This window comes from Canis lupus, chromosome 34 (assembly GCF_011100685.1).
Source record: "Canis lupus familiaris isolate Mischka breed German Shepherd chromosome 34, alternate assembly UU_Cfam_GSD_1.0, whole genome shotgun sequence".
NCBI classification, from domain to species: Eukaryota; Metazoa; Chordata; class Mammalia; order Carnivora; family Canidae; genus Canis; species Canis lupus.
This window is the reverse complement of record NC_049255.1, coordinates 34,628,846-34,656,144: the sequence shown is the minus strand read 5'-3', so window position 1 is coordinate 34,656,144 and position 27,299 is coordinate 34,628,846. Positions and strand designations below refer to the sequence as shown.

At 38.8% G+C, this 27,299-nt stretch overlaps 2 protein-coding genes and 1 non-coding gene across 8 annotated transcripts in view; 1 reads left to right on the top strand and 2 right to left on the bottom strand.

Moving 5' to 3' along the window:
- MYNN (myoneurin) overlaps positions 1-20,817 on the bottom strand; it is a 33,355-nt gene extending 12,538 nt beyond the window's left edge. For 3 of the 6 annotated variants that reach the window (XM_038583836.1, XM_038583837.1, XM_038583838.1), the window contains exons 1-8: positions 20,182-20,813; positions 19,003-19,300; positions 14,039-14,832; positions 13,145-13,304; positions 11,160-11,338; positions 10,187-10,270; positions 9,086-9,172; positions 7,049-7,368 (exon numbers count right to left, since the gene is read on the bottom strand). In XM_038583836.1, the coding sequence (XP_038439764.1) occupies positions 7,106-7,368; positions 9,086-9,172; positions 10,187-10,270; positions 11,160-11,338; positions 13,145-13,304; positions 14,039-14,832; positions 19,003-19,300; positions 20,182-20,191 (1,875 nt within the window). In that variant the 5' untranslated portion in view covers positions 20,192-20,813 and the 3' untranslated portion in view covers positions 7,049-7,105. Of the gene's footprint in view, positions 1-256; positions 7,369-9,085; positions 9,173-10,186; positions 10,271-11,159; positions 11,339-13,144; positions 13,305-14,038; positions 14,833-19,002; positions 19,301-20,181 lie in introns of those variants that run through there. The other 3 variants (XM_038583835.1, XM_038583834.1, XM_038583839.1) reach the window with 3 other exon arrangements.
- A 1,876-nt stretch (positions 20,818-22,693) lies between these two features.
- On the bottom strand, positions 22,694-22,766 carry TRNAV-AAC. Its single transcript has one exon. It is a non-coding gene; the product is annotated as a tRNA-Val (tRNA).
- Positions 22,767-24,597: 1,831 nt separating this feature from the next.
- Positions 24,598-27,058, top strand: ACTRT3 (actin related protein T3). Its single transcript, XM_038583281.1, has 2 exons — positions 24,598-24,850; positions 25,939-27,058. The coding sequence occupies exons 1-2, from the start codon at positions 24,651-24,653 to the stop codon at positions 26,855-26,857; spliced, it is 1,119 nt and encodes a 372-aa protein (XP_038439209.1). The 5' UTR covers positions 24,598-24,650; the 3' UTR covers positions 26,858-27,058.
- The last annotated feature ends 241 nt before the right edge of the window (positions 27,059-27,299 follow it).

Sequence of the window (27,299 nt, the reverse complement as noted above, 5' to 3'; positions counted from 1 at the left end):
TGGGTGAAATGGAATTCAAGTTGTTATTTTTATCGAGGTAAATTCTGTTTATATGCTATATCAAAGGAACTACCACGATCTGGTAATGGAATTTTAGAAATAATATGACCTTCCTTTGATGTGAAAATCACTTAAAGATCTGCCAATGTTTACAATGGAACCAACAAAACTATACTGTATAGATTACAGAATTATACAAATGACATTATGTATCCTGACAAACTGATTTATTTTACTAGTTAGTGATTTTACTTACTAGGTTTTATCAGACATTACTTGACAATGTTCTGCGTGTTCAAATCTTATTTCCATTTTAAGATCTCTGCTCTGAAGATATAAAGACTGGCTGTTTTTTTTACAGAGTTCTTTTACATTATTACATGCTGAATAATCTAGAACTAAATATTCTATCTAAAAAGGCTGTATATCTCAGAAAAATCAAATGTCTTTGTATTGTTAAGAATGCAAAAAGAAATGAATAAAATTCTTTTAATCAAATTTGAAAATCTGCAGAATTCAATGGATGCACTAAAACCAAGCCATAGGAAAAAAAATAGGAACAATTTAAACAACTATTATTACATTTGTAAAACATTAAGCTGGGCGAGGAAATGTTGCTCCTAGCAATTAGAGATCCAATAAATTCAGATTCAAGTAACAATATGACAAATCTTTTATACTTGAGTATCTGTCCAGAGTTAAGGATAGTTTGTTAAACTACAGATGCTAATCAGCATTTTTAAAGTGTGCACCATCAAAACCACTGAGGCAAATGTTAAAATTACAGATTCTTAGAGTCCGACCTACTGAATCAAAACTTCCGAGGATAGTCTGGGGAATCTGCATTTTTACAATCCAGGTCTTTAATCTCAAAGTTAAGAACCAATGCTCTGGTTTTCTCATTCTTCAAGTTAGTTTTTTGAATATATACTTTTTAAAATGGAAGTACAGCAATCATACAGAAAGTACAATTTTTTTTAAAGTAGGCTCCATGCCCAGCATGGAACCCAATGTGGGGTTGAACTCACAACCCTGAGGATCAGGGCCTGAGCTGCGATCAAGAGCTGAATGCTTAAACAACTGAGCCACCTCAAAAAAGAAAAAAACAAACTTAAGTGAACAAGTCGATGAATTATCACGCAGTTAACCCATCCATGTTAGCCATGACCTAGATATAGATAGTAAATTCCACACGCTTCCGAGAAGCTCCCTCAACCTTCTTCCAACAGGCAACCACTTCTTCTAACACCATATAGTTTTGCCTGTTTTTGAATTTTATATAAACTGAATCTTGTAGAATTTACTGTGTCGGACTCCTTTTGTACAATAGTTCATCTTTTATTGCTTTGAGATATCTGTAATATGCTGGGTAGTAGGGGAGTTTACAGGATTCTAGAAAGAGGTGGCCTCTCCTCAGGCTGGGTAGGAAACAGTCACATGAAAGTAAACCTCGGTAATGAGATTTGCCTGTCCAGTGTAATCTCTGTTCTTGTGTTGTATGGAGGGCACCTACAAGTTTCTTTATTCTCCCAAGGGGAGACTCAGAAACTCAGACGGTAGCTGAGTGGGAAGTTGATGAATGGGAAGCAAAAAGGCTTGCTTTGAGTCTGCTGGCTGGGGCGGGTGGGCAGCCACAGGTTATACTGCACCCTGATCAGAACTGCAGAAATGTCAGAGGTCTCCACATTTGTTAGAACCAAGGTGAGGCCAATTTAGTCAAGAACTACTGGGCTCTGACCAAGCTAGGACAAACCTGATGACCTATTTTACAAGCTGTTGCCTACTGCATCAGAGGCCAGTAGGATACCCAGAGAAGTGGAAGAACTGAAGACACTGTTTTCCCTGATTATGTTATTTAAACCCCCTCCATACATCTGGATGCCAGATTAAAGAGAAAACAAATGACAGAAACAAGAGCATTTTCAAAAGTTTAAGCATTACCTTACAATGTCATAAATTGTATTTCCTTTTCAACTGGCTGAGACTAAAAGTTATTATTTTCCTGACTTCCCATGGGGTGGGAGCTCAAGTGGAAGGAAATGCAGTTGTCTGTCAGAAAACTCCCACTTCTTTGCACATCTGAACTGTAAAGAGTACATCTGTAACCATATAGTTTCCTTCCATCCTCCTCTTGTCATGCTTTAAGATCAGGCTCAAATGCAGCCTCTGATTATGGTGTTGCAAATCATAGTAAGCTCATCATTTTACAATGTTTCAGTTTTGAAAGTAAGAAATAAAGTGCTTTATTTTATATACTGACAAAAAATGATTCTGCTCCACACTGCTTTTCAACTAAATAGTAATCATGTCTTAACTACTACTCAAACCATATCCAGCTAGCTTCTATCTCCGCTATTACTCCAACTGCCTTCTCAAAGGATCATCATACTCCAATTACCCAACCAAAAGTTTTCTTTGATTTGTACCCTATTTCTCTGTACCATATGACCAGTACAAAACCACTTTCATCTTCATAAAATTTGCACTACCCTGGTGTTCTTCCTGTTATCATTTTGTATCATTTATTTATTTTTTTAAGGTAGGCTCCATGCCCAGCATGATGCCAAAGCGGAACTTGAACTCACGATCCTGAAATCAAGGCCTGAGCTGAGATCAAGAGTCAGATGCTTAACTGACTGAGCCACCCAGCCACTCCTATCTTTTTGCTCATTCTTTAAATGTATTTCCCCAAAGATTTTCTTTTGCTTAGTACCATCTCCCAGGCCCACCTTAATCATTGCTATGCCAGTAATCATTAGCCTACAAGATCTGAGCTCTAGCTTTAACCTCTCCTAGACTTTGGGCTCTATTTCCAAGTACTACTAGACATTTTCACATGGCTGTTGTACCACCAATCGAATTCAGTGCATCTAAAATAAAGCCTTTTCTTCCATAAACCTCTTCTTCATCTTCCCTATCACACTTAATGGCATCACCATCATCTCAGTCATTAAGGATCAAAACTTAGATGTCTTATTAAAGTCAGAGCTGTCTAACTGCAAGGAAAAGAAATGCATTCAAGCCTAAGAAAAGGGATATTTACTGTAAGGATACAACAGGAAAAAAAAAATCACTGGCATCCAGGATGATGACAGTGCTGTGCCACCTCAAGAATGGGGACTCCAAGGCCACACCTCTCTCTCACAGAGAATCAGTGGCTTGGTTCTGTGACCTTACTTCATTCCCTTGCTTCATTCTGTAGACCAGCTTTCTCTACTTATTCATAATTTCTTTTAGACTTTGGCTTGCTTCACTCACTCTGGGCCAGTTCTAAATGATCTTTTCACTTATACATGTTCCAAAACTTAAGTCTCTGAATTTCAGAGCTCAAATTCTTGAGAATCTAACCAGTTTGGTCAGGCCTAAGAATTCTTTCTCCCTAGTAAGATGTTCAGTTAAGCTGCAGATCTAAGTATGGAATCATGTGTTACAAATGTAGGCTGTCTGATCCTCTAATCCCCACCCTTCAGCAGTCAGTTGTGCTTGGGTGTGAGAGACCACAGGTTACCAACCTGGTTATCCAATCCTACTCCTTTAGCACAGGTTAAGGATTGAGAACTATTTCATGTAAGATGTATCAGGCATAGTGCTGGACATGTCTTTGACTCCTACCTCCTCCCTGTTTCATACTTTCTTCGTTTAGCCTGTCTCAGCTAGCTTTGTGCACATTCCTTCCCATCATCCATCTCCTGTTTGTCTATTAGGGAACAACTGGCCCTGTTTCTGTCCATTCAGCTCTTGTTGACTGCTCCGTATTTCCTTCCTTGCCTTCCCCTGAAACACGTGACATTCTGTCTTGTTTTACTGCCATTATGTTCAGGCTTGTCTTTCCTATTTGACTTAAGGGTGGTGTTTACCTTATCTTTGCAGGTTTATGTATCTTGATTTCAAAAATTTTCCAGCATTTGAAATACTGGCTAAACATTTTAATGCAAATACCTGTTCACATCCATGATGTTTACTTTGAAACTAAATACCCTATTTCTGGATGGTTATTAAGTCTACCTGATAATTACCTAATTCTTTAAGCAAATACACCAAATCTCTCTTGAATCAATGGTGGCAGGGGTTGAAGAGAACAAGAGAGTAACCATACCACTGTTTCAAGAAATTAATGCTCCATTAACTAAAACTCCATACTGTTCATAAATAATGAGTAAAAATATAGAATTTACAGAAATTGCGTTAAAATACAATTTCTTTTTACTTGGTGCTATTTCTAGGGAAATTCTAAAGACTTAAAATCTGAGTATAAGATGGAAAGTTATATGAAGGGCTTCATTTTTAAATGCTTCCCCAAAAGACAAGAAACATTTAAGATAGTTCTCAATGTCTGGTTATATTAAAATCACCTGTGGAGCTTTTCCAGCATATATGTCCCAGAGACTGGACGATTCAGTAGGCCTGAGGTGGGGTGGGGTTTGGATAGTGTTATTTTTTTAAATGTTTCTGATATCCATCAAATGTTACAACTATTGTCCTAGTATATTTTAAAAAACAAGAACATGTAGATTGTCTTTATACATGTACATTTCAACTACTCTCATTTGTATAATTTCTGCAGAATTGAAATATACAGAAGTGATAAACTGCTTTTGCAAGAGAACTGATTGAACGTTTTCTTTAAAAATTTTTTTCTAAAATATGTCTATCAAAATCATCCTATGAAATTAAACATAAAACAAATACCATTTAAAAACAGCAAAAAATCATTTATATATAATCTATGGTTTCTTTTTAAAAACTCTAAAATCTAACAATACAGTAGAAATAATCTAATACATACAAAATTATTTTAGAAAATAATCTCAGTAAGATCTTCAACATCCTAAACAGACTTTCAAAAATTTAGTCATATTTAATTAAGAATAGACTTTTCCGAAAACTGCATTTAACAAATATATTTTTAAAAAGACTTAATTAAAATGATAATTATGAGTGTTAGGATGATACCAGATACAACTAAAATATATGCGTATTATAATAAGGAATAGTATAGAATTTTGAGAAGAATGACAAGTTTGCAACCTCAGCCTTCAAGATTTCTTACATGTCACTCTGGAAGAGCATCAAGCCATGTCAATTTAAAATAAAATTATTTTAGCTATCAAGAACAGATACTGTGATGAAGAAAAAGCACAGTAAATCAACCTTAGCCATTCCAATCCAATAATATTAAAAATAATAAATCTGAAGGCTAATCTATGCAAAATGCTAATTACCATCATATTAGTTGCAATTTGGTAACTACTGCTCTCATAAAATTTTGACATCACTGTAGCGGTTTTTGAAGTTTTATTCAATAGATGCTTGGATTAATGAAGATATAAATTAAATATAACCTCTTCATTTCAGCAGACTTCTTAAAGAGGCTGAGTCTTTTAATTTTCCTTAATTTCTTCACATCCCAATAAACTCCTATTGAATTTAAGCCAGAAGAGATTAGTTGAACATTTTAGGACTTTGTAAATTGTATTTAAACCAGTGTATTAATACACACGCATAATTAGATTTCTTAGATAAATAAATGTGAAGCTTGACATCTATTATATAAAGGCAATAGAGTTCAAAGTCTATTCAGTTAAGTCAGTCCCACTGGTGGCAAATGCTATGGTGAAAATGCTGAGTGTGCTGGGAAATGGTGACAATCTCTACAAGAATTCAGGAGTTTTACTACGTCCTCTCCTAGCTGGTTCCTCTGACTAGGATGCCAGAGAAAATACAATTAAAGAAATCAATACCCAAAAAACCCACTTTAAGTTTATTGTAAGTGTAGTTTAAAGCCAGAAAACATATAAGCCACAGCTAACGCATAGCAGAAATATGAAATAATGTCACCATGGTGTTTATCAGCAGTATAGGAACTGACTCTGTGGAACTGAGAATTTAATGCTGAAAGATTAGGCAGTAAAAAAAATCAATTATGTGGCAAAAGTGGGATGGGGAAGACTGGTAGTAAATATTCAAATGATACTCAATTTTCTACATTCAGCAGGAAGGAAGCAGACTACTGTGAAACTATGACAATAGCCAAATGTTGTGGTTTAATTTTTAAAATTTTAAAACTCAAAACCTATAGAAAACTTAAATATAAAATATTTAATAAACGGGCTTTCTGATTCCTCAAATGTTCATTTACAACTGAAGCTAATTTCTTAACTCTTTACATAATTATGATGTGTCAATTCAGAGGCCAAATGATTTAGAGTATGCATTAAGTTTATATTTAAAAATTTTTTTTAGAACTTAGTATTGTAAAAAGAGTGTAACAGGTATAAGAGAGGCTTATCAAAAATTTTCAAAACTCTGTATATTTTCATCTCCAGTAATCTAGAAACCTATTAAAACATAACTTGAATCAAATTTTGAAATTGTCTTTTAACAAGTTAAAAACATCAATGATCTATTTAAAACTCATATTGCAAATATAGTCTCAGATAACTCAAAAGTACGGACTCTTGCTATTCTCCAGAATATTGAATTCTAAATGAACAAAAATGAATAATATACAGTTTTCTAGCTTTTAAGAAAAACACCTTTTTCAGTAGAAAAGTTACCTCCAATGGAATATATTAAATAGCACAATTCTTATCAGTACCGAAATTCTCTTAAGAAGAAATATGAAAATTTACATTTCCCTCATAGTTTATGTATTGGCCTAAGGGGCTCAGTAACAGCAACACTCTTGGCTGATACTATCATCGATTTTGCTTAAATTTTGAGGGGGACAAAACTAAAAAATCCCACAGGTCAAAACCGACTCATATAAACGGAAAGATTCCATTTCAATAAATGAAAGGCAATTCAAAATGCAAAATAAAAATGAATTAAGGCAGCTCTAAAAGAAAATAAAACTTACTCATCCAAAATAGTGCTACTACAGTATAATTCACTTCTTAACACGTTATGTTTATAATCTAGATATAAAAGCCAAAAATCAAAACAAGCATTGCAGTTACGATGCAGCATTAGGTGTTTACTTCAGTGAATGAAAAATAATGTTCACAACTCAAATGAATGGTAATTTAATATAATATATGCACCTTACCAGAGAGTTTATGTTTACTACCAGAGATGTCTTAGCAATTCCATATTCCTCATAAAGTCAGTATAATTGCTGTAAAAAAATCAACTGTGGTTCTGAATACCCATTCACAGTTGACCTCAACAACGTATCTGATGTAGGAGACTGATTATCTGTGACAGGCAGAAGGATGTGGTGGTCCTCAGTTCCAAGTGGAAGAGATAGTGGTAAAGTCATATCAGAAGGTTTCACATCCAATGTTTCTGATAAAGGACTTTTTTGTATGGAATCTTGTTCACTCAAGGGATGATCCTCTATACCAGAATCTAGAATTTTATCTGCACCTGAAATAGAAAGGGAAAGTATGCTATCTTTGAAAACAAAACAAAAACCCTTAGATAGACTAAATCTGCTCACTATTCCCAGAACTTGCATTCCATTCTCCACACCTTTTACTCGTGCTGTTTCTCTTGTGCTGATTTACCTGCATTATCTATTCAAATTCAATACAGACCTCAAGCCTAGGTTCAAGCACCAACTTGAACTGAAAATGGACTTAATTATTCTAGAGTAAGCATTTCTATTTTATTGTTCACTTGTCAATTTTTCATGTATCATCTTGTGACATCTCTCTTATTGCTACTGAACATTCTACTTTAGATGCCCTGAATTCTCAACCAGACTATAAATTCCTTAAGGGTAAATGTCAAGTTATGCTTCTCTAATTCCTTCAAAGTACTTAATAATAGTGCTACACTCATAATAAATTTATTCACTGATGTATTAATAAGTAATTCATGCTATTCTCTGAGTTCAAGTTCAGGGGCATGGCACTTTTGTATATTTTCAGAAGTGAGAAATTCTGCTCTATGTAAGGGAGTGATTATCACACTGACTATGATACACTTGTGCCTTCAAAGTTCCCATGAGCTTTACCATGCTCCTGTCACTCCAAGGTATTTACATGATTTCAATCTCCTTGTCTTTATTAGACAAAACTGCATTTTTACTTCTATAAAATTATAATTCTCTCTGTTCTTGCCAAACCACTCTTCAGTTCAACTAGCCAAGAATATAACCTGCACTTCTTGTCCCAATGACTCTCTTTACAATGTTCTCTTTGCCTGGGACAAACCTTCCTTTTCCTATCTCTATCCTTTGAACTCTTTCCTTCCAGTTCCGTAGAATTAAGCCTTTCCAATATTCACCTCAGAAGGATTTAATCTCTTCCTTCACACTTTTGTATCTCCATTATACCTTACATTTTTCTTATAATCACAGTTATTTAGATTTCTGGTCTCCCACACCAGATTGTACACTCTTTGAGGACTAAGACTGTGCCTTGTTCAACTTTATCTTGCAGTTATGTGTATTTTGGAGGTAGAGGCATTTAATGTTTGCTGAACTAACACTGCAGTTTTCAGATGTTCCTGACTTAATCCTTATGATGTTTCAGTAGACTTGTTAACATCTCTGTACTCTGAAGAAGCCTAGGGTTTTGTTTCTAATTGTGACACAGTACAACTTTTTGAAGGATTCATTTTAAGCAACAGATTTAAAATTTTGTAGTCTGGCTTTCCATTTTTATGTACCAATCTGGGACTACTCATTACCCTATTTCCTATTCAATGTTTCTGGATTAGGGTTCATAATGCCTTCTTCACAAAACGAAAGAAAAGAAAAAAGAAAAGAAAAGAAAAGAAAAGAAGAGAAGAGAAGAGAAGAGAAGAGAAGAGAAGAGAAGAGAAGAAAAACTAATAATTCCTAGGTAACTCAGACTAATATGAAGAATAATGATACATATTTTTTAATATTGTTTCATTCTTGAACTTCATAAATCAGCTTTTTAAAAGAGGAAATATTTCAAGTACTGTTTATTAGAAAGTCAATATGGAAAGATATTCTTAGTGACTTATTTACAAGTTATAAAGCTTCCTAATAAATATATATTTAGCTTCCAAAAACATACATCTAATTTCAACTGTTATACTGTGCATCTCAACAATTTAGGAATAGCACCAACAGGAGAACACCAAATTTTTATAAAACACAAACATTTACCGGAATGGACTTTTGTTTTGTGCTTCTTTAAATTTTTAATATCTGTGTAAGAATTTCCACACAATTCGCAGATAAATGGCCTTTCTCCTGAAAAGCAAGTTAAAAAGTTTAAACTCAATATTTTAGAAGCTAAGACAAAAATATCAATGTCTATGAACACAATGCAGACATTTACTATACTGTTTAAATTTAGTTTCAAAGGACCTTTTTAATCACTTGGTTATAATATAGTGAAATGAAACTATACACATTAGACACTTCTTTATACAAAGCATCTCCAATTTCTGGGAAAGTTGAGCATTTTCATTAACAGAAATTTAACTTACTCTTTTATTTCTATTAGATATTTAGTAAGTGTCAGTTATATGCCAGACCCTAAGAGGAACAGGGTAAGGGGGAAAAAATGTGTAATTACAGTTTCTGCTTTCTGGTAGCTTACAAATTAGAAAAATAGGGACAATAAAATGCTACAAAATTATAATTCCTTTGAAATAAAAGCTGTTCAATGCTTTATAAACTAAGGAGCATGAGAACATAGACTATTAAATATCTACCAGGTGCTCATACTATTCTAAATAGGAATTATAAGGAATAATTTTAAAAATGAAAATAGTACATTTTCAAAATGGCATTTTCCTTCGTTTTAATTTATTTGTTCCATATTTCTTTCATACTACACAATACTATTACACAATACTAATATTGTAAATATTAGTATTTACATGGCAATACTAAAATTCTGGAAATATGCTTACTGAACTGAACATTACTTGATGAGAATAATCTGATATTATCTTGGTATTATCTATATTATCTATTCCTTTTCATTTCTTGATACACTTGTGTAACTGAATCCAAACCATTTAAGAACTATTATTATCTATTAGAAAATCTATACAATTCTAGACCAAATTTAATTAATACTACTCCAAGTAACTAAAAAAAACCAAAGCAAATAAAAACTTGATATTTATACATTAAAATATTGCGACAGGTAGAGTAAGACTAGATACCACATAGTCCATAATGGTTTAAAGTCAAGGCTTACATAAAAAGAAATTAGAGAGAACAAAAAATAATACGTTCTCCCTAAACACAGACCTGTATGGGATCGAAAGTGTTTGTTGAGCTCTCCTGAGGAAATAAAACTTTTCCCACAAATACCACATATGTATGGTTTTTCACCTAGATGGAAAATAAAAGATAGCGAAGTGGTGTACTATACCAATATAATATTTATCAATTACAATAATCTAAAGTAACCTGTTCTAAAATTTATGTAAATTAAAACCTCTTTATATATTGTATTTTAGAGGTATCTTCAGTGTGATCTGACTTAGATGAATATTAATTATTTTACACTGTTCATGTAACCTGATCCCTTTCATAGAATAAAACTTTATTTCTGCAAATATCCTCCAGTAGACTAGAGTTGGGCAAGAAGTTCAATTTTTATATGATTACAAACAAGATTAAAAATTCATCAATCCATTACTTTAATTCTTCCTATCTTAACCATATTATTAAGAGAAATATTATTATTTTGGAAAGACCTATTTTAAAAAGTACCCTATCAAACTGAAAGTCTTTGAGTATAATTTGCTTCAAAACTGATACTCTGCATTCAAAGTACCGTTAAATTTACCAATCTTAGAATGTCTGCGTAGGACAAGTCCTAAGAAGTCATAAAAATCAATGTTCCACCTAAACCCACCCCCCCACCCTGTGATTTCACTCTTGTTTTATTCAAGAGAAGTGAAACAAGAGGCTAAGGATTTTTTCTAAGGTCATAAAATATGTCTCAACTCAAGTTTATATATTGTCAAAATTATCTGATTCTACTATACATAGAAGATAGATAAAAAATTCTACCCACTATTATTATCTAGAAAATGTCTGCTTTTAAACCTAATATTTATGTGAAAACCACAAACACAAGAAGTTTCAACAAGCACAAACACAACAGATATACAACACAAAGTCTGTAATCTATTTTCTTTAAGGGTTCAATTTCCCTTTTTCTTTCTTTTATTTACAACTTTCCTTATTTTAAACATCTCTGTCAAAATCTTACCTGTATGTTTTCGAGAATGAGTGATAAGAGAACTAGAGACAGCAAAAGCCTTCCCACAAGTATCACACACATAAGGCTTTTCTCCAGTATGCCTACGAACATGATAGGTCAATGTGCTGGCTTGAGCAAATCTCTGTCCACACCTATCACAGACATATGGCTTCTCTCCACTATGCTTCCTATTCATAAATAAATATAAAGTACATGCTGGTAAGTAGAACAATTTGGGTCCAACCTATATAATAAGCATTTTTCATACAATTTTCACACAGTATTTTACTTCATCTTAACAGTCCAAAAACGTGTATTTAAAATCAACAGTTTCAATGTATACTGTCAAAAATAAATGTTTTGGTTATTATCTGTTCTAAGATCAGTTAAAAACATTTTACCATCATCTTTATATGGTTGTCAAGTGTGCCCCTAATACCACAGGCAATTATTTTCACTTGTCCATTCACTCACTCTTCAAAATTCTTTCCTTAAACCTCCAGCACTTCCTCACCCATCCTCATCCTTAGTGGATGGCCTTGCTTCCTGTTTTACTGAGAAAAATTTAAGCAATCAGAAGAAAATTTCCACCATCCAAACTCTCTGCCTATGGCCATCTGCATCTATGTATTTGCTGTCCTTCTGGTTAACTCTAACATGAGGGTGACAGTTCATCTAAATCCAACTACTACCATTTGCATAATTAAGATAGTATCCCCCTTGCTTAATGATATCATTCCTGTAATTTCCTCCACCATTCAGTTTTCCCATCTCATTGTACTGCAGCATACAAATATATTAATGTCTTCAATATTTAAAAAGACCCTAGACCTCTTGCTCCTCCATTTCTCTGCTCCCCTTTATCAAAAATTTGAATTTCCAAGTGTTCTACCTTCATTTCTTCTTTACCAATCTCTTCTCTACTAGCTTCTGCTAACATTGCTTGTCAAGAGCACTGCTGACCTCTCACTCTACTAAATCCAATAGTTAATTCTCAATCGTCACCTCCCTATCATCAGAATTTGACATAGCTGATTGCTCCTTTCTGGAATAATTTCCTTCTCTTGGATTCCAGGGCAGTCTAGGTTTTCCTCCGATACTGGCTGCTCCTTCCTAGTCACCTCTGAGTGCCTCATGATTCAGTCCTTTGATCTCTTTTCTATCCACATTCATTCTCTGGGTGACCTCATTCAGTGTTATAGCCTTAAATACTATCTATATGCTGAAGACTCCCACATTTCTATCTTCAGCTCAAACCAGTCCTCTGAACTATAGACTTACATAACCAATGTACAACTCCATTCAGATGTCTAAGAGTCACCACAAGTTTACTATGTTCAGATGTCTACTCTGAATGCCTGTACTCTCTCTTCAACTGCTCTACCCACAAATCTCCATTTCAGTTAATAGTAATTTCATCTTCTCAGGTGCAGGCTGTAAGCCTCAGAATCATCTTTGATCCCACTCTTCTTTGCTTCTTTCATACCCTACATCCAATCTGCAGCAAATTTTGTTGTTCTACCTTTAAAAATATGTCCAGAATCTGACAACTTCTTATCTCTACCACTGTTACCACTTTGGCCTAAATCATTACCACTCTCACTTGAGTTTTACCTATAGCTTCCTAACTGGTAGCTTTGCTTCTACTCTTACAATCTTACACTTTTTCCTCTAATACAGCAGCCAGAGTCATCCCCTTAAAATGCAAGCAAGATCACATCACCTACTTCCCAATCGCGAGAGTAAAAGCTTTAGGCCTATAAAACCTTATGCCATCTATAAGTCTTATCGCCATTCTGATCTCATTTCTCTCCCTTATCATCCCTCTCTAGTCACCATGGCTTCCTTCTGGTTCCTCGACCATTCTAAGAAAATTTAATGATGGAGCCACAATTAGAACTCTACTATCCTGAGTGCTAATAAAGTAGTCTATTCAAAAGACTGTGGTGGACAACAGACTCAAAGATCAAACAACTTATTTTTTTGTTTTTTACCTTGCATGAATCTTGAGATTGCTAGAAGTTGCAAATTGTAAATTGCATACATCACATTTATAGGGTTTTTCCTCACCATGATGCATACGACTATGGAAGACCAGCTGGCATTTCTGAGCAAATCCTTTATCACACAATTCACATTTGTATGGCTTCTCACCTAAAAGAACAAGCAAATACAATTTATATTTAAAAGGAGATCTTGTTTTAGTTGCTTGAGCCACATAAGCTTTCAAGAGTTTATCAACAGTACTATTCTCAGTATTCAAAAATGTTAACTGCTAGAAATAAAGAGGCAAATAGGATTTTCTCCAGATTGTCTACTGAAAACAATGGTAGAATTAAATCAGAGTTTCTCAACTCATAATAGTGAAAGGTGATCAATGAGAGAAATACATACTGCATCTTAAAAAGTAAAATCTAAGTGTACCAACAAAGGTAAATGTAGAGGCTGAGGAATGAAAGTATGTGTAATTCTAAAGAAACACATTCAGAAGTTGACAAATTCTGGGCAGCAGGAGGTGAGATGTGTTGACAAAGTCTGAGAGTTGTCCTGAGTTGTAACTAGTTTTTTCAGTTCTCTTAATCTTTGTCTCTGTTAAATACTTAGCAAGCTAGAATCAAGCTTATGTTTAACTATGAGGGAAAATGGTAGAAAGACCTCATACATTAGGACCCCAGGGTTATCAGCAGCAATAAAACAAACAGCCATTAAATACTTGGTCACCATTACAAAGAAATTTTCAATACTCTAACATGCTAAATACTTTGTGAATGCAAGTATATACCAAATGTTGGTCACAAAGTCAACACTGCATATTAATTTATTCTGTACAAAAATATTGTTTCAGCCACAGCATATAAACAAGTGTATCTCCCACAAACCAGTCTTACCTGTATGAGTTCTTACATGTGTTTTCAGCTGGTTACACTGGGTAAATGCCTTTCCACACAAGTGGCAGACATAAGGTTTAACTCCTTTATGTATTCTCATGTGCCTTCTCAAACTGCTGGCTTCCGAAAACACTTTCCCACATGTGTTGCACATTGGCTTGGCCTTGGAATACCTCTGATCCAGCTCTTCCCCAGAGCTCTCCAGCTCATAAGAATTCTTGACACTGGCTATGTTGGACATAGAGTGTTCTTTCAGAGCACAGTTTGGCTGTGATTTTCCACGTTTCCGTTTCACTGTAACAGTTTGCACAATATCTTGTGCTGGAAAAGTGTTTTCCACGACTGATGTCAACTCGAGTTCTGAATTATCATTTCTTTGTGCAACTTGTTCTATTACAGGTGTGGATAATTTATTTGCATCTAAAAATAACTCAACAGATGCATTCTCTAAAATGTCACTGGGATATTGCACTGTTTTATTCTGTCCTGTTTTCTGGGAGCTGAAGGCCTTCTTCTTCTTTTTATTTTGAGAAGACTTCTTTGCTAAAGTCCCTTGTTTAGGATTTGCCTGAACTAAATCTGTAGACACTTCTGATTTTTCCCGACTGTTATAATCCCGTAGAGTAAGGAGACAAGTCTGTTGATTCAATTCAATGTTTCCAGTAATACTAGATATCTCTGTAGAAGAGGGATTAGCAATAAAAGCAAAATCTTCCATCTTTATTTTACACTTAGTGACCACCTCTTCCACTTTGAGATAGTCAGCGGCCTGATGAATTTCTTTAACATTCCAACTGTAAGGAAACAAGGCTAAATGACAATATTCTGAGCAAAGAAAAACTTTGTGAAACAGAGCTGTACATATATTTCAATGTCTTTTCACACAAAACCTAATGAAGCAGAATGATGAAAAACACATAACTAAAAGAACAGATTTACAAAAATGCATTTACTCATTCAGAAGTACTCATTCAGAATATGTGTAGGCAAAAATCTCCGTTTTGCAGAACTTGAATAGTTACATACTACATATGTACTACTAGGGGAAAATAAAATGTTAAAATTACTGCATGTCTTAAAAAACACTTGAAACACAAAAGTAGCTGTTGGCAACTTGCTGACTTCTCTCATTCATCCTGAGACCTATTCAGATAGCAAGCACCTTTCCTGGACTGGCAACAGCAAGTTGCTCTGCTCCCGTGAGGGACTTTAACTGTGCTTCTCAAACTTTCCCACACACGTGAGTCACTCAGATGTCTTGTTAAATGTAGATTCAGATTCTGTGGTAAGGCCTGTGGTGGGACCAAAGTGTCAGCATTTCTAACACACTTGCTGGTGATGCCAATGCTGCTGCTTTGTTGATTATACTTGGAAAGAACAAGGATTTAGAATACACTAATCTCTAAAAACTGTCCAATGTGTGTGTGAGAGAGAGAGAGAGAGACTCAACCCTCAGTAGTTGGAGTCTGTCATTATTAGAATTACATAGAAAGACTTCAGTTCACACTGTTCAATGTTCCAGTCAAAATTTACTGGTCATCTACTGTGTGTGGTACACTAAGAGGGATATTAAGAAATATCAAATAGTCCCTGCCCCCCAGAAGTTTACAACGTAGTGAAAAATTGATTACTCTAGCACTGGCTCTGGCATTACTAGGTGAATTAATCAGGGTAAGTCAGTACCTCTGGGCACTTTGATTTTTCTTAGCTATAAAATCTGAGAGTTGAGTTGGTATTAATACAAAAATAGGACCCTTTTAGTTATCTGAGGATGGATATACATGCACACAAACATACCCTTCAAGTAACCTTCCTACTTGCCATTTCCCCCAAATAATATTAAACTCTTCAGGAAGAAACTTTTCTTTTTACCCTCCTTCATTATATATATGAGCCAGAAAATGGTTTTAATCATGGCTGATAATATGTAGTGCTATTAGAACATCTTTTTTTATTAAAAAAAAAAAAGTAAAATTTGAAATGAAATAAAAAATTAACTAGTGTCATGAACCACTTAGGTCTTTGAATGTATACTCCAGTATCTATAGATCTCTATCCATTTTCTCATCATCTAATGAAAGCTTCTTTACTTCAAGTGCCACCTGTATGTTTCCTCTTTTTTAATTTAACATTACACTGGCTTTTAAAAAACTGCCTTTCTTTCTATACACAATCATTTCTCTGCTCATTATAGATTAAATAGGTTTATAGGCCAGTTTGAAAACCTAATCACAAGTACACAAATATAGGGAATATTTTATTCTCTGGGAAAATATACCTGAAGTTCCTAAACATATTATAAAAAAACTTTTGGAATATTATCTATTTGCAAATGGAGTCTTTCCTCTAGATGAAAAAACATTACTTAAAGATTTATTTTCTTATGTCCTCCAGCTATAATTTTGGAATATATAATGAATGACCTTTGAAACTAATTCTCTATTTGCAAAGATATAGCACAAATGCTACAAATATAAACACAATCTTGTTCATCTCTTATACCAAATATTTTTTTGCCATGTATACAGTAGCATCATCACTTCCCAAAAATGTTATTATTCCTTAGGCATTTTAATTAATTTTGTTACATAGTCTATTCTTAAATTACAATAAATGAGAGATACCACTAGAATGAAGCCAAACTGATCACTTATTATACTTAGGCCTCAAATCATAATTACACTTAGTGCTCCATAAAATGAAGCATCAAACACATAACAAAGTCTGGTAGCCTTTAAGAACAAAAGAAACTAGCACTGAGTAGCACATTAAGTGTTCAGTACTGATACAGTATTTTGTACAAATTATTCATCTATTTCGTAGACAGCCTATAACCACAGTTACAGTTAAAAGCACCAATCAGTATTTGTTTACATCAACAAATAATCTGATGTTTACAAGCATGAAGTTACAGTGCTTGAAACTTGTTTCATCTTTGAACAGTCCCTGAAAGTCATTTCATTACATATTGCTAGGTATATGGGTAAATACTTTACATGAATAGTTCATTTAATCCTCTGGACATGTCTATGCAATCTATAGTAATCCCAATTTATATACAAAGGAAGGCTCAGAGGTCCAAAGAAAGTAACTTGTACAAGATCACTATGTGTTAGAACTAACAGGTGACCAAGGAAATCTGGCCTGTGAATCCACTTAATTCTCTATTATTTTGTTTTTTTCACCAAGCTTAATCACTAAGTTGTACAAACTTTCTACTTTTTTGTTTTTGTTTTCTAAAACTTCCTACTTTTGATGTAAGCCTTTTCATATTTGTGACTGGGCTCAAACCACTAGCTCCCAGTAAAGATATGTACCAAAAAAGATTGAGCAAAAATTTGGCTCTTTCACATTGGTTCTTTGCATGAAGGTTCAAAGTAAGCTGCTCTTCAGTGTGTTCAGATCAATTCAAAATTGTTCTGGAAAAGCTAATAGAGAAAGGGAAACCACTAAATTGAAGACCAACCAAAATTTATTAGTTTTACAGTTGTTTCATATTATATATTCTAAATATTTAGATAAGAGGCACCTGTGGAGTCAACTGTTCAGTAAATTTAAATAATTTGTCATGTAGGTTAACCTAGAACACTTGTCTGTTCCTTTAATCAACTCATACAGAACTGACTCAAAGATTTCATTACACCAAAATTTAAAACTAATTCCAGAGTGTATGTTTCCTTTTCAAAAGGATTAAGGAGCATCCTGTTTCTAGCTTTTTAAAGTACAGTTCCACAATAAGCTGCCGTGTAAAACGGAGAGAGGGATTCTGCTTAACGTCTATGTGTGTATACAGAGATTATCTGGAGAAGGATGAAAGCATATTTATCAAAATGTTAAACGTGATTATCAGAGGGTGGCAGAATTTCAGAGGTTTGTTTCCTTTTGGTTTCTCTACTAAGTTTTCTCCAAAATTTGTGGAGTTAGAGAAAGGAGAGTAGAAAAGAGAAAATAGAGGAAACTAATGTTCACAGGGAAGAGGGCCTTCAAGGAAATCCTGCATCTTCACAGCAGCACCATTGTAGTTGTCACCATCTCGTGTTTACAGATGGGGAAACTGAGGCCCTCAGGGGTTGCATCTTGCTCAGAAACACAGTGACTGACAAGCTACATCTAACTCCAACACTCGTCATCTTTTTCCATCAGAATATGATCCAGTCATGTTCACATTCCCATAAGAGGTAGAGGAGAGCCAGGGATATTATCCCCTCTTCTCCCCTCCACAACGCCTAAATGCACTAGGTTCAGACTCATGATCTAGCTCGTCCACACAGCGCCTGCAGTATCAGATTCCTGTTAGTGACAGTGGCAGCAATAGGCGTTTTAGAGACCGCATTTTAGCTCCTTGGATCTGAGTTAAGCATCAGTGCTGGCAGCTCTACAGAGATTACAGGAGTCACTGCCCTTTACACTGCAAGGAAATTATTTTTCTGAATAAAGATCAGCAAGCAGTCCTGCACGTTGCTATCTAAGGTCAGACATGAGAGTTCTATTAAGCGAACACAGAGGACCACCCTTCTTTCTTCACCTGTGCTTTTTGTGTTTAAGAAATGTCCATCCCAAATCAGTAATACTTTTTTTTAAGATCTTATTTGAGAGAGAGAGAGAGAGAGAGAGTGAGTGCACGAGCGAGAGCATGTGAGAGAGCGCGAGCATGAGCAGGGGGAGGAGAAAAGGGAGAAGGAGAGGGAGAGGGAAAAGCAGACTGCCGGAGGAGCAGGGAGCCTGATGCAGGGCTCCATCCCAGGACCCTGCGATCCCCACCTGAGCCAAAGGCAGCCTCTTAACCCACTGAGCCACCCAGGCGCCCCAATACTGACTTCTTTATGAGAAACAACAACAGCATGCGCACATCCATGGATGAAGACTCCGAGGGAAGGGACTGAATGGGGAAAAATACAGATACAGTTAAGTTCCACAGACTGCTGACTAGCTTTTGTAAGTGAACATAAAAATGTGTACTTTACCTGTCAAGATTTAAAGTTCCTGTGTATATAAACTCCAACAGTTTCTGAAATCCATCAGCCTTCACCTGACTCTGATCAAGGAAGACATTGTTCTCAGAAGTGCTTCTGTAGATCGCACCGAAATACTCACTGAACGAGGCCAGCACATTCCTGTGGGCTTTAAACTGGAATTCCCCAATCACTACGGTGCAGTCGCAAAGAAAACCCGCTTCCCGTTGTTTGTTCAGTCTCTCTAAAAGGTGCTCACAGTGATGCGAATACTGCATTTTGATACCAGAATGGAATTTTACCCCTTGTTCTAAAAGACAAAAAAGAACGAGGAAGTCAGTAACCCTAAGTTTTCATCAAACGTCTCACCCAAGCAACGGGTAAGGGGACAAGGGCCGTGGGACAGAATACGGACAAAAATACAGCCAGTCCTGGTTTATCAAAGACAACAGTTAGGAGGAAGGCCTAAGGCTAAGCTCCTGTCTATCTGTTACATCTCGGCCAACGAACACAGCGCTTCGGGCACATCGATAAATGGCGATGAACGAAAAACTGCACCAGCTGCGGGGGGGGGGGGGGGGAGAGAACCGCAAAATTACACGCTTTTGCAGCAGATGGACCTTCAGACTTTCAAGCTCAGGGCGCATGCGCGAGCTGGCAAAAAAAAAAAAAATCGAACTAAGAAATGACTCCTTTGAACAGATGGTGGGGGAAAAAAAAAAAAAAACAACACGGTATGAGTTCTTTAAAATTGCTCTCAAGTCACCGCAACCTGTTAGTCTCCGCGGTGCACACAGCTGCTCCAGAAGGCGAGGCGGGGGCCCGGGGGGCGGAGACGCGCAGAGCCCGGAGTTGTCAGGGCTCCGCCGGCCGCCCCGAGGAGGCCGCGCCCTCCCGCTCCCGCTCCTCCACCCGGGGCCGCACCGGGCAGGGACAACCGGAGCCGGGCTCTCCCGCCTTGGGCCGCACTGCCCCTCGCCCAGCTGCCGCCACCTCCAGCTCCCACGGCAGAGGCTGCGGCCAAGGCCGGCGCCGGGCTGCCTCGCCCAGGCTTCCCACGGTAGTATCTCCGCCCCGCCCTGAATTCGAACCCCAAGAAATCTGCCCCCACAAAGCCCCAGCGTCTGGAGAGAGCGGGACTGGCAAGCTGGGGGACGGGAGCGGGGGGGTGTGTGTGAAACAAGAACTCACCTAGAGCCATCCGAAGGGGGACAGTTTCTTCACGCTCTGTCCGCCATCTTGGAAGGACGTCACCGCGCCCCGCCCCGCCTCTTCCTTCTTCCTTCTAACGGCGACCTCATATCCGGCCCGGGCGTCCCGTGGAAACGCCGGAGGCTCTGGGACGTCGGAGGTCCGAGTCCGGCGAGCACAGACCAGAATGGCCCACAGAGGTTCCACTTCCCAGCATACCGGGGTCTTCCCCACCCCCCACACCGGCGAAACCGCGAACGCCACGGATAGGGGGACTTAGGGGCCCATTCACAGCGCCCCGCTTGTCTTCCTCATGCAGACATCGCGGCGGGCCGACAGTCAGCATCTCGCCGGTGGCCCGCTCGCAGTCTGGGCAGAGGTCCGGCAGCGCCGCGCCGGGGTCCTGTTTCCAGGAGCCAGGTTGCGCACTGCATGCTGGGGCTTGTAGTTTCTCCCGTCATCCTCCCCGTCACTCCGGCCCCCGCGGGTGCAAACAGCTGCTTTGTGCACCGCGGCTCCCGGCCGGCGGAGGTTTCTCGAGCTGGGAGGATCACCCCTTGTCAGCTTACGTACCCGAAAGGCTCTAGGGACCCCCCTGGGTTTTGTTTGCCTCGGCCGACTGTAGCTGAGTTTCCGGGATATCCTCACCTGGCGTTACAAGATGCAGCACAGCGGAGCAAACCTGTAGGGAGCACTGGGCACGCGCATCACCGCAGGAAGGTGGGCTCTACACCGGAAAAGGTTTTGCGTCTGGACCCGAAAAATCTTAATACGGTGATTTACATCGAATCCAGATTTTGTACAGCGGAGGGAAAGGATGCCAGTGACTCTGCGTGACCTACAAAAAAGGCGCAGAAACAGTCGGATACACCCTATTAAGGTGTTAGGGTGAGCTTCTCGCTGGTCCTGGAGGACACCCTAAATCTAAAAAAAAAAAAAAAAATTTTCATTTTTTGTGTTAAAATTTGTGTCAGGACCGTCGGATGTTTACTCATGACTTTATTCGAAAGGACGGTCCCCACTGGAATTTACTTCCTTGTTTCTTCTGAGATTTTTTCCCCCCAACGCCATCCTGTTGGCTCTTGGCCTTCTCTCTGGTCCGTGGGAATCATATTTGTGAATAAAGCCACGACCGTTATGTTTATAAGGAAATAAAGGTTGAGGCTGGTTCTAGATTGCATCCTTCCGATTCCACTTTTACATTTTGTCAGAACCCCCTCTTCGGCAGTTTATTCAGAAATGAGTCCCTACTAGGCGCTAAGCAGCTAAGCACGACACTAAGTATGTGTAAAATAAGGGCAAAACATGGTTTTCCTGGCGTTTAGGGGAATTTGCAACCTTTTTTTTTTTTCTTTAATTTCACCAATTTATTTCCCTTGCCAACCCTCAGTGTGCCAAAGATGCTAAGGGGATAAAAACATAGGCTTAACTAAGATACCTATTAAAAAAAAAAAAAAAAGTGGGTTCCTGCAGCATTGAGACGGTTAAGTAAAAGTGAGTGGCCGACATTTTTAAACTTAGGAATTTATTGTTTAATCCACAAGCTTTATATAGCTTTAGTTAAAAAAAAAAAAACAGTGAAAACAAGACACTATTTCAAAGTCTGGGCCCTAAAAAAACAAACAACAACAACAAAAAAATCTGGGCCCTTCCAGCCTTCCAAATAGGAGAGCTCTGAAAGTTGTATGTACCAATTGGAAGAACAAGACAAAATTATGAATGGAGCCATGACATTTCATAAAACAAACTTTTATATAACTGAAGGATCCTTCCCGGGACGAGTGAATTGCCTTTACAAAAAACAATAACAACAACCACAAAAAACACAGTTGTCTTTACAAGAAAAAAAAAAAAAAAAAACAGAATAGAATGAATTCCAGTGTTCCAAATCAACTTGTTACACATCAATATAAACCCACAGTGTCCTGGCAAACCACATATGCTTTCATTTTCCATCTCGTCCTAGGGCTGGAATCCTGATTCATTTCAGCAGAGACTCCACAGGCAACAGAAAAGTTGGTGGCATTAAAAGATTCATTTATACTTTGTGGTAGTTCAGCAGTCGGCCTTATTTCTGGGCAAGTCTGCCAACCATACAAGGCTGGAAGCATCATAACTTGAATGGGTGCTAAGACGGGAATTTGCAATCTGAAGGAGAAACCTAAGGGACCACTAAATCACCTGTAACAACACAAAGAGTGCTGGGCAGGCAACTAGGGCTAACATTTTTACAGCATGTTTGAGCTCATCTTCTAGGCTGGAAGTCGCCTTCTTTTTCAGGAGGAGGTCGCGGTTGAATTTTTACCTTTGAAGCATTTCCACGTGGAAATCCGTCCCTACAGACATTTGCTGAGTAACATAACCAAGGTGAAAGTTCAAGTTCCCACTGTTGCGCAAGTTGCTGTATTTAGACCGTCATTTTAAAAACTAGAACCATTAGTGGAAGTCTCACGGCCCTGTTTGAAAGAATTTGAGTTTTGAAGGAGGAAGAAACAGAAAACACAAAAACTTTTGTTTCCGCCCGGTTTCGAACCGGGGACCTTTCGCGTGTTAGGCGAACGTGATAACCACTACACTACGGAAACCTCGCTGCTTCCTGGGGCTCGGAAAAGCCTCCATATGGACGCAGGAGCGAGAGGTTCCTGGGCAGTTAAAGAAACATTAGTTTGTAACCGAAAAACAAAACAAACAAGAAAGGGAAAATGACCTGACTTCTAACTGTGGAGCGCTGAAACTATTTGAAAGTTGGAATTTGCGTGCATTCTTTTTTTTTTTTTTTTTTCCCCCAAAGACTCCTAGGAGCCGCTGTAGAAACCAGGCATTGGCTCCCTGCACTTCCTTGGGGTACACCTTCTTGTGCAGGGAACAGATGCTTTACTTAGTGTCCTTTCCCGGAGGCGCCCTGCTGAGCAGCTGGGGCACATGGGGGGCATCGTTGGCCCCCCCTCCCGCAGCGGCCTGCTGCACCAGCTGCCTCCGCTGGCCCTTAGTCAAGTGATCCTTTTCAGCCTCTGGTGGGGAGACGTGTAAATAACTTGAATTTCCTCCCCTGCTTCCAGAGATCAACCAACCAGAGGTTTGAACCTACCTACTTGTTTTAAAATCCTCTACACAGTGTGTAGAATTAAAGGGGTAAAAAAATAAAAATAAAAATAAAAATAAAAATAAAAATAAAAATAAAAATAAAAATAAATCAGACACCACGGTGCACGTTTTGGCACTCCATGTACTTAAATTATTCTAAACCTGAACTTCGTATGACCTAGGGGATATTACTTTTCTTGCAAAGAAGCAGACACCTCCTTATGCCTAAAAATCAAGTCTTATTTTTTAGGAAATGAGAAGGACTTTTCCGTATCACACCAGGAGATAACCTGGTAAGATTGTTAAAAAAAAAAAAAAAAAAAAAAATCAATTAATCAGCCAATCCGACAAAGCAAGAGTCTACCATTTTGGATTTGAGTACATTTTGCATGGAAGCCGCAGGGAAGGAACACAACAAAGTGTTAGTCCAGTTTATAGAAAGGATAATAAAGATATATAAAACACACCTTTTTTTTTCCTTTCAAGATTTTATTTAAATTCAAGTTAGTTCACATACAGTGTCGTGTTAGTTTCAGAGATAGATAGAATTTAGTGATTCATCAGTTGCATGTAACACCCAGGCAACTCATTACATCAGGTGGTCTCCTTAAAGTCCATCACCCAGTTGCCTCACCCCCACCCCCACCCCCACCCCCACCCTCCTCCCCTCCAGCTACCTTCAGGTTGTTTCCTATGATTTAAGATTTCTCCAGGTTTCCCTCTCTCTGTCTTTACCTTATTTTTCCTTCCCTTCCCCTAGTGGGTCTATGTGTAAAATCCACTTTAAATCCTAGCCTTCAAAACAAAAACAAAAAGAAAATCAAAAAATAAATAAATCCTAGCCTTCTTTCCTTGTCCTTTTAGGAGGTTGAAGAGGATTTCAGAAGCATGCAGCAAGCTGCTGCTACAGCTTTCCTCCTTCAAATCTGCCCAGCTTTTCCTAGCTTCAAGGGCACACTCCAGAGCCTCTGGGCAGGCCCCTGGACAGGTACCTATTAGCCAGGATGCGAAGGATTTGGAAAAGAAAACTGCTTGGCACGCCCCATCGAGGCATGAGGCAAAGCTCCTTGTAAAGGGTTAGATGTGTGTCTTCAGAGAAGAAAGTTGGGTTTTCCTGATACTGGTATCCCCGGATTCCAGGGGGTGGCACGTGGCCCAGCGATCAGGCGGGCAGCGCTCGGGAGAAGCAGGGGGCCGCACCTGCACCTGCCGCGCGGGCCTCGTGGGGTCAGGCCTGGGCCTCTGTGACGCGGCGTTCTAGGCCCCGCGGCCTGTTGACGCGGCGTTCTAGGCCCCGCGGCCTGCTCACCCGGCCCAGGCTGCCCGGCCCGCACTCTCCGGGGCAGGCGCAGCCAGGGCGGCCGTCGGGAGGCGGCGGCGGCGGCATGAGCCACTACCAGCTCCCGGTGGTGATCGACAACGGCTCCGGCGTGATCAAGGCCGGCCTGGCGGGGTCGCGGGAGCCCCAGTTCGTCTACCCCAACATTATCGGCCGACCCAAGGGCCAGGGCGGCGGGGCCAAGGGCGCGGTGGAGGTGTGTGTGGGTGACCAGGCGCAGGAAAGGAGAAACGCGCTGTCCATTAGGTATGGCCTTCTCCCGGCAGGCAGGACCCCCGGGGGGCGGGGGGGGGGAGCGGGGGAGCCCAGGTGAAGGCGCCCAAGGGTGCGAGCCTAAGGCAGTGGGGGGACAGGAAAGCCTCAGCCGGCTGGTGCAGCCCACGAATCTCCAAGGGTGCGAAACACCTAAAGAGTGAGCATTACTTGCTCTCTGCACCTAGAGACATGTCCTCAAATGTATAAAGTTACCGTTCATAAGATACAAGTCCATTAAGAATGTCAGTTAATTCATAGTACCCTCTCATGTAGGTTATTTTCTCCAATTGATAGTAAAGCTGTACTCTTATGTAAAGATCTCCCAATTTTTTTAAAAAGATTTTATTTATTTATTCATGAGAAACACACACACACACAGGGGGAGAGAGAGAGAGAGAGAGAGGCAGAGACAGGCAGAGGGAGAAGCAGGCTCCATGCAGGGAGCCCTATGTGGGACTCAACCCCTGGGACTCCATGATCACACTCTAGGCCAAAGGTAGCGCTAAGCCACTGAGCCACCCAGGAATCGCCCAATTTTTTTTTTTTTTTTTTAATTTAAAGGATTGTCTTCTAAAGGAGGGACAAATGGAAAGCAACAAAAATTGCAGAGGAGAGTAGCTATGTTAACATTTGCTGGCAGTTACCTTTTCTGATCAGTGGTCACTACCCATAAAGGGATACTGGTAATAAATATGGGGATTAACCCAAGCTTGAAGGGGATAGATGCCGGAGAAATTGAAAGCTACCACTGTAAAATAAATAAATAAATAAATAAATAAATAAATAAATAAATAAATAAATAAATAAATAAATAAATAAATAAATAAATTTAATTTAATTTAATTAAATAATAGGGATCCCTGGGTGGCGCAGCAGTTTAGCGCCTGCCTTTGGCCCAGGGCGCGATCCTGGAGACCCGGGATCGAATCCCATGTCGGGCTCCCGGTGCATGGAGCCTGCTTCTCCCTCTGCCTGTGTCTCTGCCTCTCTCTCTCTCTCTGTGACTATCATAAATAAATAAAAATTAAAAAAAATAATAAAATAAAAAGCTGCCATTTATCTTATTGCTTTTCCTACAGCTACCCAGTGGAGCGCGGTCTGATTACTTCCTGGGGGGACATGGAGATCATGTGGAAGCATATCTATGATCATAACCTGAAGCTAAAGGCCTGCGATGGCCCAGTCTTGATTACTGAGCCAGCACTGAACCCACTGGCGAAACGGCAACAGATCACTGAAGTGTTTTTTGAGCATCTACAGGTTCCTGCCTTCTATATGTCCATCCAGGGGGTGCTGGCTCTCTTTGCCACTGGCTTCACAACTGGTTATGTGCTGAATTCAGGTGCTGGGGTTACCCAGGGTGTACCCATCTTCGAGGGTTACTGTCTGCCTCATGGTGTCCAGCAGCTAAATCTGGCAGGCCTTGACCTCACCAACTACCTCATGATGCTGTTGAAGGACCATGGCATCATGCTGCTTAGTGCTGCAGACAGAAAGATTGTCGCAGATATTAAGGAAACCTCTTGTTATGTGGTAATGAACTATGAAGAAGAAATGGCCAAGAATCCTGAATCTGTGGAGAAAGTTTACCAGCTACCTGATGGGAAGATGATCAAGCTCCATAACCAGCTCTTTCATTGTCCAGAGGCCCTCTTCTCTCCACATCTTCTGAACCTTGAGACTCCTGGCATCGATAAGTTGTGTTTCAGCAGCATAATGAAATGCGATACAGATCTCAGGAATTCGTTTTTCTCCAATATTATCCTTACTGGGGGATCAACCTCTTTCCCTGGTTTAGACAAGCGGCTAGTTAAAGATATAGCAAATATGGTGCCTGCCAATACGCCCGTGCAGGTTACAGCTCCCCCAGAAAAGAAACTATCAGTGTGGATGGGAGGCTCGATTCTTGCATCCCTGTCTGCCTTCCAGGACATGTGGATCACTGAGGCAGAATTTAAAGAAGTTGGACCTAACATAGTACACCAAAGATGCTTCTGAATACAGATAAAATGGTTAGAAAAAAGTGTTTTGAGTATTTGTGACAGAAAGCTGGATATTATATACGTATCTGGGAGAACAAAGTATTTCAGTTACTGGAATGTCCACGTCACTTTCATTTCTATGATGGGGGAGAAATAATGCTGAAGCAAATAACATGTATATTGAGTAGAGCCAAATTAAATGCTAGAAGAAACATTATTCTTGACCTTGGTGATTTTATAATTCCCTTGTTAGAAGAGCAATTTGTAGTACAACATGTGTCCCAAATGAGTGGTATAGATTTAAGTCTGGAAAGAAGGTTGCTGTGAGAAAAGATTGCATAGCAAATTATGCCATCATGAATGGGGTGGCATTAGGTTAGGTGTGTGGTAGAGGAGGAGGAAGAGGGCAGATATCCAGAAAAGCATAATGGAGATGAGCAAGAGCCTAGGGATGAGAG

Coding starts and splice junctions, on each gene's coding strand:
- ACTRT3 (XM_038583281.1), top strand. CDS start 24,651: ATGAGCCACTACCAGCTCCCGGTGGTGATCGACAACGGCTCCGGCGTG. Junction 24,851..25,938: donor AGAAACGCGCTGTCCATTAG/GTATGGCCTTCT, acceptor CTTTTCCTACAG/CTACCCAGTGGAGCGCGGTC.